General features: G+C 38.4%; 1 protein-coding gene and 1 long non-coding RNA gene across 2 annotated transcripts in view; one reads left to right on the top strand and one right to left on the bottom strand.

Annotated features, from left to right (window-relative positions):
• Window positions 1–212: 212 nt before the first annotated feature.
• Window positions 213–9,859, bottom strand: LOC109027320 (uncharacterized). Its single transcript, XR_008680800.2, has 2 exons — window positions 9,536–9,859; window positions 213–3,867 (listed from the first exon to the last, which is right to left on the bottom strand). It is a non-coding gene; the product is annotated as an uncharacterized lncRNA (long non-coding RNA).
• Window positions 8,594–13,063, top strand: part of TMEM30A (transmembrane protein 30A) — a 33,346-nt gene continuing 28,876 nt past the window's right edge. The window contains exon 1 of the mRNA XM_004044303.5: window positions 8,594–10,449. Coding sequence (XP_004044351.2) covers window positions 9,868–10,449 — 582 coding nt within the window. The 5' untranslated portion in view covers window positions 8,594–9,867. The remainder of the gene's footprint in view (window positions 10,450–13,063) is intronic.

Raw genomic sequence — 13,063 nt, 5'->3', positions numbered from 1 at the left:
TCTGAGGTGGGAGGATCACTTGAGCCCAGGAGATGGAGGCTGCAGTGAGCCATGATTGTGTCACTGTACTCCAGCCTGGGTGACAGAGTGAGACTCTGTCTCAAAACAAAGACAAACCCACACACACACACAAAAACCCCCAAAACCCAGAAAGAAAAAGTAGTACAAGAAATCTCAGGATCGATAACTTTTTTCCCCTTGATTTTGAAAGATTTTCATAACTACAGGTAGGTCAGAGAATATATTCTTTGAAGATAAAAAGCACAACATGCATTACTCAAATCTCAACGTCAGAGCTACTGTTGAATTTAGGTTTATGTGAAAATGTGCATCTAAAGTCTACTTGAAACCCTGGTAATATACTTTTTTTTTTAAAGGCTGTTAATATGGACATGTTTTTAGTAAGGTCTTTAAAGATAACTTTAAAGATAAATTAAGAGTTGACACATCAGTTTCTGAATGTGGAAGTCATTTATCATGTAACTTTACTGAAATTAAAGAGAGAATGCTTCTGAGTGTCACAAGGATAACTAAAAGCCACACAAGGAGGACTGCTGGCCCATTTCTCTAGCTCACAGGTTGTGCTCAGCTTTAGAAGCCCACACACGGGCATCCAAACTGAGTCTCTGGAATAGAAAAATTAATGATGGACTTCCTCCCCTATGTAACCTTGGAAGGTTTTAAGTTACACCTTGGGGAATTGGCAAATCATTTTCAACATGTATTATAAATTATATGATGTTAAAATTATTTTTAATTTTTTAAAGTAAAAGAAATGTTACAGTAGGCTTGCCATAGCTTGAATGATTGTGAAAACATCACATAACCTTCCAGAATTTTGGTTACTAAGAAAACTGGAGTGTGTATGTGTGATTTTTTAGAATTGTTACTGGGTTTTGTTTTCTGAAAATGTTGACTGTAATGACATTTTCAATTAGAAAAGTGTTTTAGTTAGTACTGTTATATTTTTTGACTCACAGTTAAGTATCCTATTTGCCAATGTTTGTACCTCTGATGGCAAAATTATTTGATATATTAGATTAGTATTTGAAGCAAATAACTTTCTCAACTTGTGGGAATTTTATTATACTAATAGTGAAAATGTTAGAGGATAAGATTTTAAATACTTCTTGATTTAAATTAAAATACTATAAGAAATGTATGTATATTTGGATTTGAAGGTTTTTTTTCCCCAGATTTATAGTGAATTTGGAACTTACAAGAACAATGAGGATGATGGTGCAATCAAAGTCATTTAGATAGATGGTGAGCTTTTTCTGTCCATGCTATGATTAAGTCCTCTGTTTAAACCCAAATGCAATCTGGGTGACACATGAATAAAATTAATTAGATTAATTTTGAAATAAGAGAATATGCAAAATTAACCAAAAAAACCCCATAAAACACTGGTCATCTCCTTCTCTAATGAATAAGGAAATAAGATCATAAATAGTCCCATCTCAACATGCATATGCAATTGAAAAAACTGCCCTCACAGGCAATCCTGGCACAATCCTAGGCTCATAAAATTTCTCTATCTTTTCTTGTAAATAAGTCTCCAGTCATCATTCTAAATGGGAATCATTTTTAATGAAATAATTATAACTGTTTTCCGAAATATAATCATAATCAGCATTTCTAGTTCAAGGTACAATTGAACTAATCCATAATTTTACCCTTTTCTTTTTGATAAGAGAGTGTTTCATGAGGGTATCTTTGGTAGAGATCTTTTCTCAAGTATTTTATAAAATATTCGAGTTTGATGAAGATGGTAGATAAATACACCAGCTGTCAGATGCCTATAATTTTCACAAAATGTGAAGAATTCATTGTATCTTAGGATGACCATAAAAAAATTCATGGTGTGGAATCTCTAAGCGTTAATAGAGACAACAACGCTATGCAGTAATACACAGCTACTACAAATCAGTGGCAGAGCAAGAATAAGTGGTGTATCAGGCAATGTAAAGTTTTTGCCTTTTCTCCTAATGCTGTCGTTGAGTTTTCCTGGAAATGAAGAAAAAAAACATAGCAAAAGTAGGGTGTGTTAATGAATCTGATGAGCAACAAGTCTAAAAATAGCAAAAGTGCAAAATGGAAGTTAAAAAAACACAACTGCCACCTGAGGCATATTTCCCCTTCTTTATCTCCAGTGCTATGCCTCTGCTAAAAATATGAATCACAAAGCAAAAAGAGAAAAAAAGTGTTGTAATACAGTAAAAATCACTATAATAAAAGTTTATAAGAATTGAGTTTTTTGGAATTGACTTTGGCCTAGTAACCATTAGTATTTTTTTCTTAATTTTTCAGCATTTATTCCATAATAATGTGATAACAACTGTGTGTGTTACCTAGAGAAAATGCTGTAGATCCATACATTTGAACAGAAATGTTTATCGATGCCATAACGTGATACATTTGCTTTCTGGTGTTGTTTTTTGTTTATATTATTTAGGGAAATTTTACCTTACCATAATAGATTTTGTTACTTTAATAATGCAGAACTATATTTATTTAATTTAGATTTTGTTTTAAAATTATCAAGTGTTAGCTTTTACAAATAAGAGGCTTATAATGTGGCCAAATATTCTTAGAATTCTTTTAGGTCTAAGGGTTTTCGAAACTTTAAGAAATACATTCTATTTTTGCACCATTTAAAATTTTATTTCCTTTAAGTTTTATTAAGTACATGAGAAGTTTATTATTTTTCATTGAATCCAAGTGAATTTATGGATATGTACTTATCTTTTATATGAATGTAATAGCTTGCTTTCAGTTCCTCACAGGTCATTGAAATTATTTAACCAATGAAAACATTCTCTGTTACTTCCAAAGTCAACTATGTTTATCAAAATCTCACTAGTGTGAGAAAAATAACAAGTGTAATATTAAAGCATTGTGCAATATCTTGAGTTGGAACATAATATTCAGAAAATTAAAATCATTTAAAATGAGTATGCAACCTTCTTTTTATTTAAAATCATTTGCTCTAAAATAGTTTTCATCTCTGCATTTCATATTTTCTTAAAAATATGGTGTCTTTCACTATGGATAGGCAGATGTGGTATAGCAGGGCTGCCAGGATGAGGGATGCTCTTCCTCTGGATTACACCACGGTTTGATTCTTTAGTAAGATGAAAACTTTAAGACACCAAGAAATGGAAACTGGTTAAAGGGTTTCCCTCCCTGCTTTATTCCCACAAACTGCACTGTCAATCAACATTCAGATGTTACTCCACAGCCGCTGCTGTCAATCTAAAGGTAGATCACTCAGTACAGCAAAGGCTCCTGAGGCTTTGCCAGCAGTCCACAGCCCAGTATCTACAGAGGCATTTGGGTCATGGTTTTTGCAAAGTGGGATGTGGGTGAGAGTGGGGTTGTGTTCTGACTTCCTTTATTGCTATCAGCCTGTGCCAGAAATAGGGATCTATATAGCTACATCCAATCCTAACTTATGTCTGCCTTATTTGAAACAAAGGAATGGGTTTCTATTAAATAATAAAAACATTAGTTTATTAATTCCTGCTAGGAAGTAGCCTTTTCTTATCCTTCCTTCAACTGCCCTGTCTCCTTTTCCCTGTTATTCAAAGACCTTTCCCATGACCACAGCCACATTCTCTTTTGGCTGTTCTGGTTTTCAGTGCACAGTTCTTTCTTCTCCTTGACAGCAAGGCATGTTTAGTCGAAATAACAGAGTGTTTTGTAGGCACCTAATAATTGACTCCTAACCCCAAAGGATTGCTCCTTTTGGAGCAATACCTCAGTCAGGGTATTCTGTGCCAAATCTTCCTCACCAAATTATTCTGGTTGCTGATGCTTTCCTTGCAGAAATTTCTGTGCCCACGGAAGGTTTCAGAGGCAGATCATCTGGATTAAATAAGAAAAGACCTTTAGTAATCACTGATTCTAAGGGAAGGTATGCCTTTAAAAAGAAAGGAGTTTCATCAGGCCTCAAGATGGTTTATACTGCTTTATTGAGAGAAATGTGCTCATTTTTGCTTCACAAAGCGGCATGTATTGGTGCCCACGTGGAACACTGACACAAGTCGGCAGTGGGACAACAAACTGATTATCTCCCAGAAATGGAGGGCACCAGAGATGTCTGTTTCCATGGTCACCACAATCTGATGAGATCATGCTTGAGGAAAAGAACATGATCACCCAGAGTACACAGTCTTGCTTAGCACTTATAGTACATGTAATATTAGCATAAGACTCTCTTTTCTCTATTCTCCTACATGGAGAACCACAGTGTAACTCTGACCTTATTTCCAATTTCCTCACAGTTTAGTTTTTGACATCATAAGGCGGATGACATGTGGTACCTCCTCAGAGCTCCTATAACCCCTTGAACACATATCTTGTGTGGCACTGACTTCATTACATAATATTTCAGTTGTCAGCAAGGTGTCTCTCCCACTAAAATGTGGGTTCACTGAGAGTAGGTTAGGTCAGTTCAACAAGATTTATCAAGTACCTTTTATGGCCTAGGCACTTTGCCAGGTGTTGGAGATGTAGAAATGAATAAAAACAGTCTCTGACCTTGAGGAATTCATTTACATCTAGTAACAAAGACAGATATAAACAGATATTTTTCAATACTACACAGTAAGTGCAAGGACAGATGTCATATATACATTATCTTGAGCTCTGAAAGTAGCTCTTAACTCCACCAAAGGTGTCAAATAAGTATTCCTTGAATTGGCTACTGACCTGAATCTTGAAGGATGAGTGGGGATTAACTAGCAAAGCAGTTAGAGTGGAGGTGGGGTGTGAAGTCAGGGAGCAGTGGGTTACTGAGTGACTGGGTTAAGGAAGCAAAGACAGCGAGTGCAGATTTCTCCTCCCAGAAGATTCAGTGACAATACAGATGATGTTATGAAACAGTTTGTTGAACCTATCTTGTGCCTTATGGTGTGCTGGTCAGAGGGAAGCCCTTGGTCTTTGCCTTTGTTGTCATAAATATTTAGTGCTATTGACTGAAAATGTGCTTGATTTCTTTCTTGTTTTTTTTTTTGAGACAGAGTCTCGCTTTGTCGCCCAGGTCGGAGTGCAGTGGGGGGATCTCGACTCACTGCAACCTCCGCCTCCTGGGTTCAAACGATTCTCCTGCCTCAGCCTCCTGAGTAGCTGGGACTACAGGCACATGCCACCATGCCCAGATAATTTTTTGTATTTTTAGTAGAGACGGGGTTTCACCATTTGAGCCAGGATGGCCTCGATCTCCTAACCTCGTGATCTGCCTGCCTCAGCCTCCCAAAATGCTGGGATTACTGGCGTGAGCCACCACGCCTGGCCCAATGTATTTGATTTCTGAGGCTCAACAAAAGCCGACTTTCACATTTAAGTCCATTTTGTGAAGATCCTTCATGAATATGTTGGAGTTATTTTAATGACTCAAGTGATTCAAGTGTTAAAAAAAAATGATGAAATGAACTCCCCCTCATGCTGGCTTTCTAAAACTTGGAAAAATAGAAAAGTATAAATTTAAAACAAGTCTAAAAATGGTCCAAACGTATAATTTATAAAGAATTAACGTTTTTAGGCTGGGTGCGGTGGCTCACGTCTGTAATCCCAGCACTTTGGGAGGCTGAGGCAGGCAGATCACCTGAGGTCAGGGGTTCGAGACCAGCCTGGCCAACATGGTGAAACCCTGTCTCTACTAAAAATACAAAAATTAGCCAGGCATGGTGGTGGGTGTAATCCCAGCTACTCGGGAGGCTGAGGCAGAAGAATTGCTTGAACCCGGGAGGCGGAGATAGCAATGAGCTGAGATCATGCCACTACACTCCAACCTGGGCGACAGAGCAAGACTCTGTCTCCAAAAAAAAAAAAAAAAAAAAAAAAAAAAAAAAAAAAAGAATTAACGTATTTAAAATATCTACTTTCCTGTATACTTGACGATTCTCTTGGAGTAAACTAAGCCTCTTTCCTCCTCTGTTCCCCTTTTTAAAGAAATTAACTGTTATACATGTAACATGTCAGTTGGCTGTTATCCTAGAGATGGCAACATCATATCTGAAAAAAAGACCTTATCTATAATTGATGGCACCTAATGAAAAAATACGTGCCATGGGGATGTAATCAACTGAGAGATTCTATGCAGTGGAAGTCATGAAGTCTGAAGTCTTGTGAGAATCACATTCTTTCATTTAAAATATGGAATTGGCCAGGCATGCCTGTAATCCCAGCACTTTGGGAAGCCAAGTGCCTGAGCTCAGGAGTTCGAGACCAGCCTGGGCAACATGGCAAAACCCTGCCTCTATCAAAAATACAAAAAATTAATTGGCTGTGGTGGCACGCACCTGTGGTCCCACGTACTTGGGAGGCTGAGGTTGGAGAATCGCTTGAGCCTGGGAGGTGGAGGTTGCAGTGAGCCACTGCACTCCCACCTGGGTGAGAGAGTGAGACAGCGTCTCAAAAAAACAAAAAACCAAAACCAAAAAGTATGGAATTATGAGAAATGAAGCCTTATTTCCATCCACAACAAAGTTCTTAGGCTGTCTACTAAAGAATTTTGGTGTAATTGCTCTTTCCTCTAATGACGCTAACCATTAAAATATCTTGCTTGACTTGTATTTCTGATGACTGACTGGCTATTCAAGAACTTGCAAGATTTTCTATCACAACACCTATGACCTCAGGCTAATCAGTCAATCTGTCAATGTGAGAACAAAGGGATTTTCCTAAATATCTAACTGAAAGTATTCAATAAGTACACTACACAAAAATCAGGAAAAATTCAATTTTAAAAAGTAATTTTTAAAAGCCAGTTTGAATCAATATCTGATGCAATAAATACAGGAAATGAAGTTTATTATACAATTTCTACATCACTCTTTCTCCTAAAAGTCCTCTGAGATAATTAAAAATGAACATTTTGCAGTTCCACCAAGCTGCCATGGTCAACTGAAAAGGAAAAGGTATTTTTGTTGTTGTTGTTCCTGCAAAAATATGACCCAGCCACTGAAAATAATTCAAACCATTTCCAGTCACTAAGAACTTTCTCTGAAACTCATGATGGTAAAAACTATGGCACATCTCTCAGCCCTCTTCAACTTTTTAAAATATCCTTGTTACAGATGTGAATGAAATGGTTTGAATATGGTTAGAAGCTAGAGACCTACAGCAGCACCCAACATAAAAGGAATCCAACAAGCAAATTTGTGTGGCAAATCTACTTTGGTTAGGCAATGAAAAGACCAGTTGCAGTTTTCTCTTCCTTGTTCCCAGGGATACCCAATAGTTACTCTTCTGTATTTTTTTCTTAGATGTTTCTGGTTACCGAATTCAGTGGCACAACACAGCAACTGAACTAAAAAATGAAAATTGTATAAAACTTCCCAACCAAAGGCTAAATATACACACCTTTTCAGATTGTTGGGCTTGCATCTGTTCTATCATTTTAGATTCACTTTTATACTGGGGCTCGTGCATTGACTGCATACTTAGAATGTTAATCTGATAGCATTAATAAATGTCATTTAGCCACATAAATTCCACTTTTACCAAGAATCAGCACATGAACAATCATTTGAACAATATAAATGTAATCTAAATGTATCAACATACATACACACAAACACACACCAGTCGCTCCTAGCAATCAGTTTGAAAATGCATAAATGGTAGTCCACTGTGAGAACTATTCTCTTTAGTTGCCCTAGAAATGCTGAATGACGCTTTCTTTTGAAAATTCCTACTTCAGCAGATTAAATGAAAAACCACCTAGTAAGGACTTCATAAAATAATGTAACCAAGAACACCACAAAATTGTGAGTTCCCTGGGATAATAATGTGACACTGAAAAAAATGTTTCAGCTGGGTAAAGATGCATATTGTGGAAGAATACAGTAGTGGAAAATGAAATGGAGGGATATCAAGAGATCTGGAAAAGCAATTTCATCCATGTGGACCTCATCTGAAAATGTTAAGTTTTAGAGAAGAATCTCAGGAGGTTTCAATTCTGTAAATGTTTCAGTCAAAATCGAATTTCTAATAAAAAAAGAGACAAGGGATTAACTCATTTTCCTATGAACAAACAAAAATAAAGAAAAAGGAAGCAGATAAATACATCACAATCACTCAGATCACTAGAACAAAAACAAAAAAATGAAGGTAAAATGACCATTTATACAGAGTGCTGGAATAGCAGATCAGTTAAATATTATCAAATTTAGTGGGCATGATGATATAGGCAGAAATGGGGAGGAAAAACCTGCCTTATATGTACTTTCGCAATATGCCCATATTGTGGCATACATTTTTACTAACAGAACTTAGCAAAATAAAAGGACTCCAAGCCTTCTCCATTAACTGTGATAGATAGATTGTTTTCCATTTGAGCCTGGGGTTGAAGGTAAACTTAACAGATCAAAACAAAATATAGACCTAAGTATGTCAGCAGTGCTAAGAATTTGAGCATGAATGTCATGTAAGAGCAAACCCAAGCAAGTCGGTTATTAGAAGGCAGCAAGTATTATATCACTGTAAACTCTGCCTAGTAAACATGTGATTGGCTCACATTTTTGAGACTTGTGGTCATTTTGAAAAAAAACATTTAACTGTAAATTTTTTTTTTTTTTTTTGAGATGGAGTTTCGTTCTTGTTGCCCAGGCTGGAGTGCAATGGTGGATCTTGGCTCACTGCAACCTCTGTCTCCCGGGTTCAAGTGATTCTCCTGCCTCAGCCTCCCGAGTAGCTGGGGTTACAGGCGCGGCCACCACGCCCAGCTAATTTTGTAGTTTTGGTAAAGACGGGATTTCATCATGTTGGCCAGGCTGGTCTCGAACTCCTGACCTCAGGCGATCCACTCGCCTCGGCCTCCCAAAGTGTTGGGATTACAGGCGTGAGCCACGGCGCCCGGCCTAACGGTAAATTATGAGGACCAAGAACTCTTTATTTTCTTTTTCCTCAGTTTATCTTCTTTAAGGCATTACTGCAGACTAAGCCTAAAAAAAAGTAATTTGTTTTCAAATGATATTATTTACTCTCTGGCCTGGATTTCAAAGATGTCAGTATAATGTGGATTGTATATATTGTTTAAATTTTACAAATAACATAACGCCTATTATAGAAATTTTGGAAAATACAGAAAAGTGCAAAGAAACAGAAAAAAAAATCCTTCATCCGGTCAGCAGTTACCATTTTCACTTTTTAGTTGCACTCTATATTGTACTTCTATAGTCGCTACACTACTCTAATATCCTGACTGAGTCACCTTTTATATCACGAGTATTTTCTTGGGTCATTAAATAGCTGGCACTTTTAAAGTGTTTACGGAGTATCTCATTTTGTAGTAATGCTATATGTCCTGGTTTTTATAACAGTAAGAGAAAAAGCTACAGCCTATTACAAAACACTTCCTATATCAATGCGCAAAAGAGAAAGGTGCACACAGAAAAGAAGGGGAAAAGTAACGTGAGAATTAGCAATAGAGAAAGAATAAGTGAGAATCGCTTAATTAGAGGCAAGATAAGGCTAAGTCACATTATTGATTCTTGACTTTAGGACAAAAGGGGTACATGTCACGCACCTCTGTTCCAAGTTTGTATTTGCACCTTGAATGGCGATTTATTAGATAAAGTCGCGGTTTTACAACCTAAGCAAATACTGCTAATCCTCCCCCGACTCAATCCACCTTGAGGCCGCCTTTTAAATGCTCCGACTCCCTTCAGAGAAAGCCTCGAGGTAAAAAGAAAAACCTGTCTGGCAATCCAGACCTGCCGTCGCCACGATAACCAGAGTAGCAGGCAGGTGTGTGCTTACTAAAGCCACGGCCAACAGAGCAAAGATGCGCCTACACATCACGCGAAGTGTCACCGTAGCTCTAGGACCACGCATGCGCGAACGCAGCTTCGCGATCCAATGGCTGAGCCCGTCACAGGACAGATGATCAGGGTGCGTCCGCCTTTTCGTTCCCGCTTCTATCCTCCTCCCCTTTCCCCTCCCCATGTCCCTCCTTCTTCTCCCTCCTCCCTCTCTCCCTCCCTCTGGCGTCTCCAGCCGACTTTCGCTTCCCGTCAGCAGCCTTTGGCGGAAGAGTGTCCCGCCTCTTCCGCTCTACAGAGGAGGTGGCTGTGGCGGTGGCGCTGGTGGCTGCGGCGGCGGCGGCAGCGGCGGCAGCGGCGCTCGAGCGGTTCCTGTCAGGGTCAGCCGGCGGGCCCCCTGGGTGGTCCACCTGCAAGTCGCGGAGCGGCGCCCCAGGGATCGATGGCGATGAACTATAACGCGAAGGATGAAGTGGACGGTGGGCCCCCGTGTGCTCCGGGGGGCACCGCGAAGACTCGGAGACCGGATAACACGGCCTTCAAACAGCAACGGCTGCCAGCTTGGCAGCCCATCCTTACGGCCGGCACGGTGCTACCTATTTTCTTCATCATCGGTCTCATCTTCATTCCCATCGGCATTGGCATCTTTGTCACCTCCAACAACATCCGCGAGATCGAGGTGAGGGGAGGGAGCTGTGGTGGGAGTTGGCGTTGCTCGGGAGGAGGGTCCTACGCTCCCACTCCACTTCTTTCCCAGCGCCCAGAATCCAGTTGACTGGCTAACCCCGCGCCGTCCACCACCCCCTTCCCTCTGTTTCTCTGTTTTTTCTTTCTCTTTCTGCGGGTTTCCTGAATTTGCAGGTTTGTCCTAGCTTTGTCTTGCTCGAGATTTACGAAAGAGCAAATCCACGGAATGAGCTGAGACGGAATGAATGTTTAATGCAGAAGATAGGTCAGGTGGAGAACGCTTCTTCAGTGGGCGGTTTGTGTGGTTCCGTGGGGGATTAGTGGCGGTTGTTCACGGAGGTAAAAAGAGAAGTGGGGGCGGGGGGCAATTGTAACTAGGTAGATGTAACCCTGAGTGAATTGACAGGGTCAAAGTGCCATTACCTTTGTGGGAAGTATGCCAAGACACAGAGATGAACACCTTGGCCATTGTTGGGAAAGAACCAGAGTCGTAGAGGTATTGACGATTCTAATGTAAAGAAGCTGTCGCATGTTATCAGGTCACATATGAGGACTTATGACAAATGTGCATAGTACTTTTCATTTTGAGCTAATTCGATATTTTTAGTTGTAGGGCAAGATGTACATAAAAGATAACCTGAAACTTCAATTCTGGTTTTGCTTTTAGGCTACGTTTATTAATGTGCCCTACTTTTGCTGGGTTTTTGTTTTGTCTTGTTTTTTTTTTTTTTTTTTTTACAAAAAGAGCCAGTGACCACACTCAGGGAGTAAGTTGTGCACTGTCTACCAAACATTTTACTGATATTAACTTTGCTGAATGTGTAAGACATGACAGGAAAACTTGGGGAAACATTTCTTTGTCGAAAGCACAGTATCTTTATCTGCAGGGGCAAAGACGGTTGACAGTACACTGTATTAATATATACTCTATAGGTGTCCAGTATTAAGCATCTCTCATCTTTTCTTGCATATCTGAGAATTTTTTTTTTTCTAAATCTATTTGAAAGGGCAGGAACTAGTACCAAGTTCTCTTGATTCCTTCTGTTCTGTTTATACACACACACACACACACACACACACACACATTTTAATAAATATACTTTGTGATTTAATGGGACTTTGAGAGTAATTTTATTTTTAACTACTGAAATAGGGATGGGGTTCCAGTTTAATTTGCAGTGTTATCTCTAAAAGCAAGATTGATGTATTTTGTAATTCTACAGTGCTTACTTCAGTGTTGATGACAGTAATAAGAATAGTATCTATAGAATAACTAGTTTTAAAGTTTTTTACTAAAAATTCATTCTCAATTTAATAACTAGAGAGTTACAGTATTTTTTTTCAGCATGTATTTTAGTTTGTTTTATCACCTTAATCTCCCTAATAGTCCTGCAAATGTAGTACTTGTTCTAACCATACTGGGATACCACATTATATTAGGATATGGGCAAAGCGGTGTCATGCAAGGAACATGGGCATTGGCTGGGGTCAGGCAGAGCTGGTTTTAAATTCCAGCTCAGCTACTAACCAGCTCAGTTTCTTGGAAAATTTCCGTAATCTCTGTGAGCTTCAGTTTCCTGCAAAATAGGTAGAATCATTCATATCTTCTAAGGTGTGAGAATTAGAAGCAATGTAAATAAGATGTCTGGCACTAGGGATCTGTCTCCTGATCCTTAATCAGGAGAAGAGAAATAGAGAGGTTGAGATTTGACAGTAAACTAGTTGAGAGTATTGTAAAAAATGAGACAGAAACTCAGGTGTCTTGATTCCCAGCTTTAAGCTTTCACCCTACACTAAGATCCTTTTACTGCAATGTTAGTAAAGTAGAAGAAAATAATTTAACATCAGAAATTTAAATGATTTTATTTAAACTTCTTAAGATAATAAGATGAAAATAGCAATAATTTGGAATTGTATATAAATTAGTATTTTCAGAACTCAGCTTCCATTAGTATTTACTATAGTATAAAAATAAATATTTAACTTTTCTTAAAATCTCTGGGTTTTGGAGTAAAATAAGGTTCTTCACGCTAAGTAGTAGACAAAATAGAAATTTTTCAAATGGCTCTCATGTGTAATTCTGATTTCAAGTTGCCTGAAGAATCTGCTGCAGCTTAGCCTGGTTAAAAGGGCACTGAAGAGTCAGGGAATTAAGGTTGAAATCCCAGCTCTGTCACTCTGTACTTTGTGATCTTAGGTATAATTTTGAGTCCAATTTCTTTACTTGAAGAACCAAAAGATTCAGATTAGACTGCGTCTAAGAGGCTGTTCAACTCTAAAATTCTATGATTTCCAATTCAAATGTGATTTTAAAAAAGCAGGATGTGTTTAAATTGTATTGCCTTTGGAACAGGAGGAAATGAAAATTAAGAATAATTGGGAATTTTTTACTGACACTGACATACAGTTGTGCAGACAGAATCCACATATATATTTTTGAAGTTTGGATGCTAAATGTATAGAGAAATGCTTCTGAATTGTGTCTGGAAATTCCCCAAACACACATACTTGTTTCCTGCTTGTTCTCTACCCTTTGTTACTCACTAGTTGTAAATGGGTAATGAGAAGTTCTTACCAACATTCACTTTCATACTGTAAGTTACTCA

The sequence above is a fragment of the Gorilla gorilla genome, chromosome 5 (assembly GCF_029281585.2).
Source record: "Gorilla gorilla gorilla isolate KB3781 chromosome 5, NHGRI_mGorGor1-v2.1_pri, whole genome shotgun sequence".
Lineage (NCBI taxonomy): Eukaryota > Metazoa > Chordata > Mammalia > Primates > Hominidae > Gorilla > Gorilla gorilla.
This window is presented reverse-complemented; position numbering and strand designations above follow the sequence as displayed.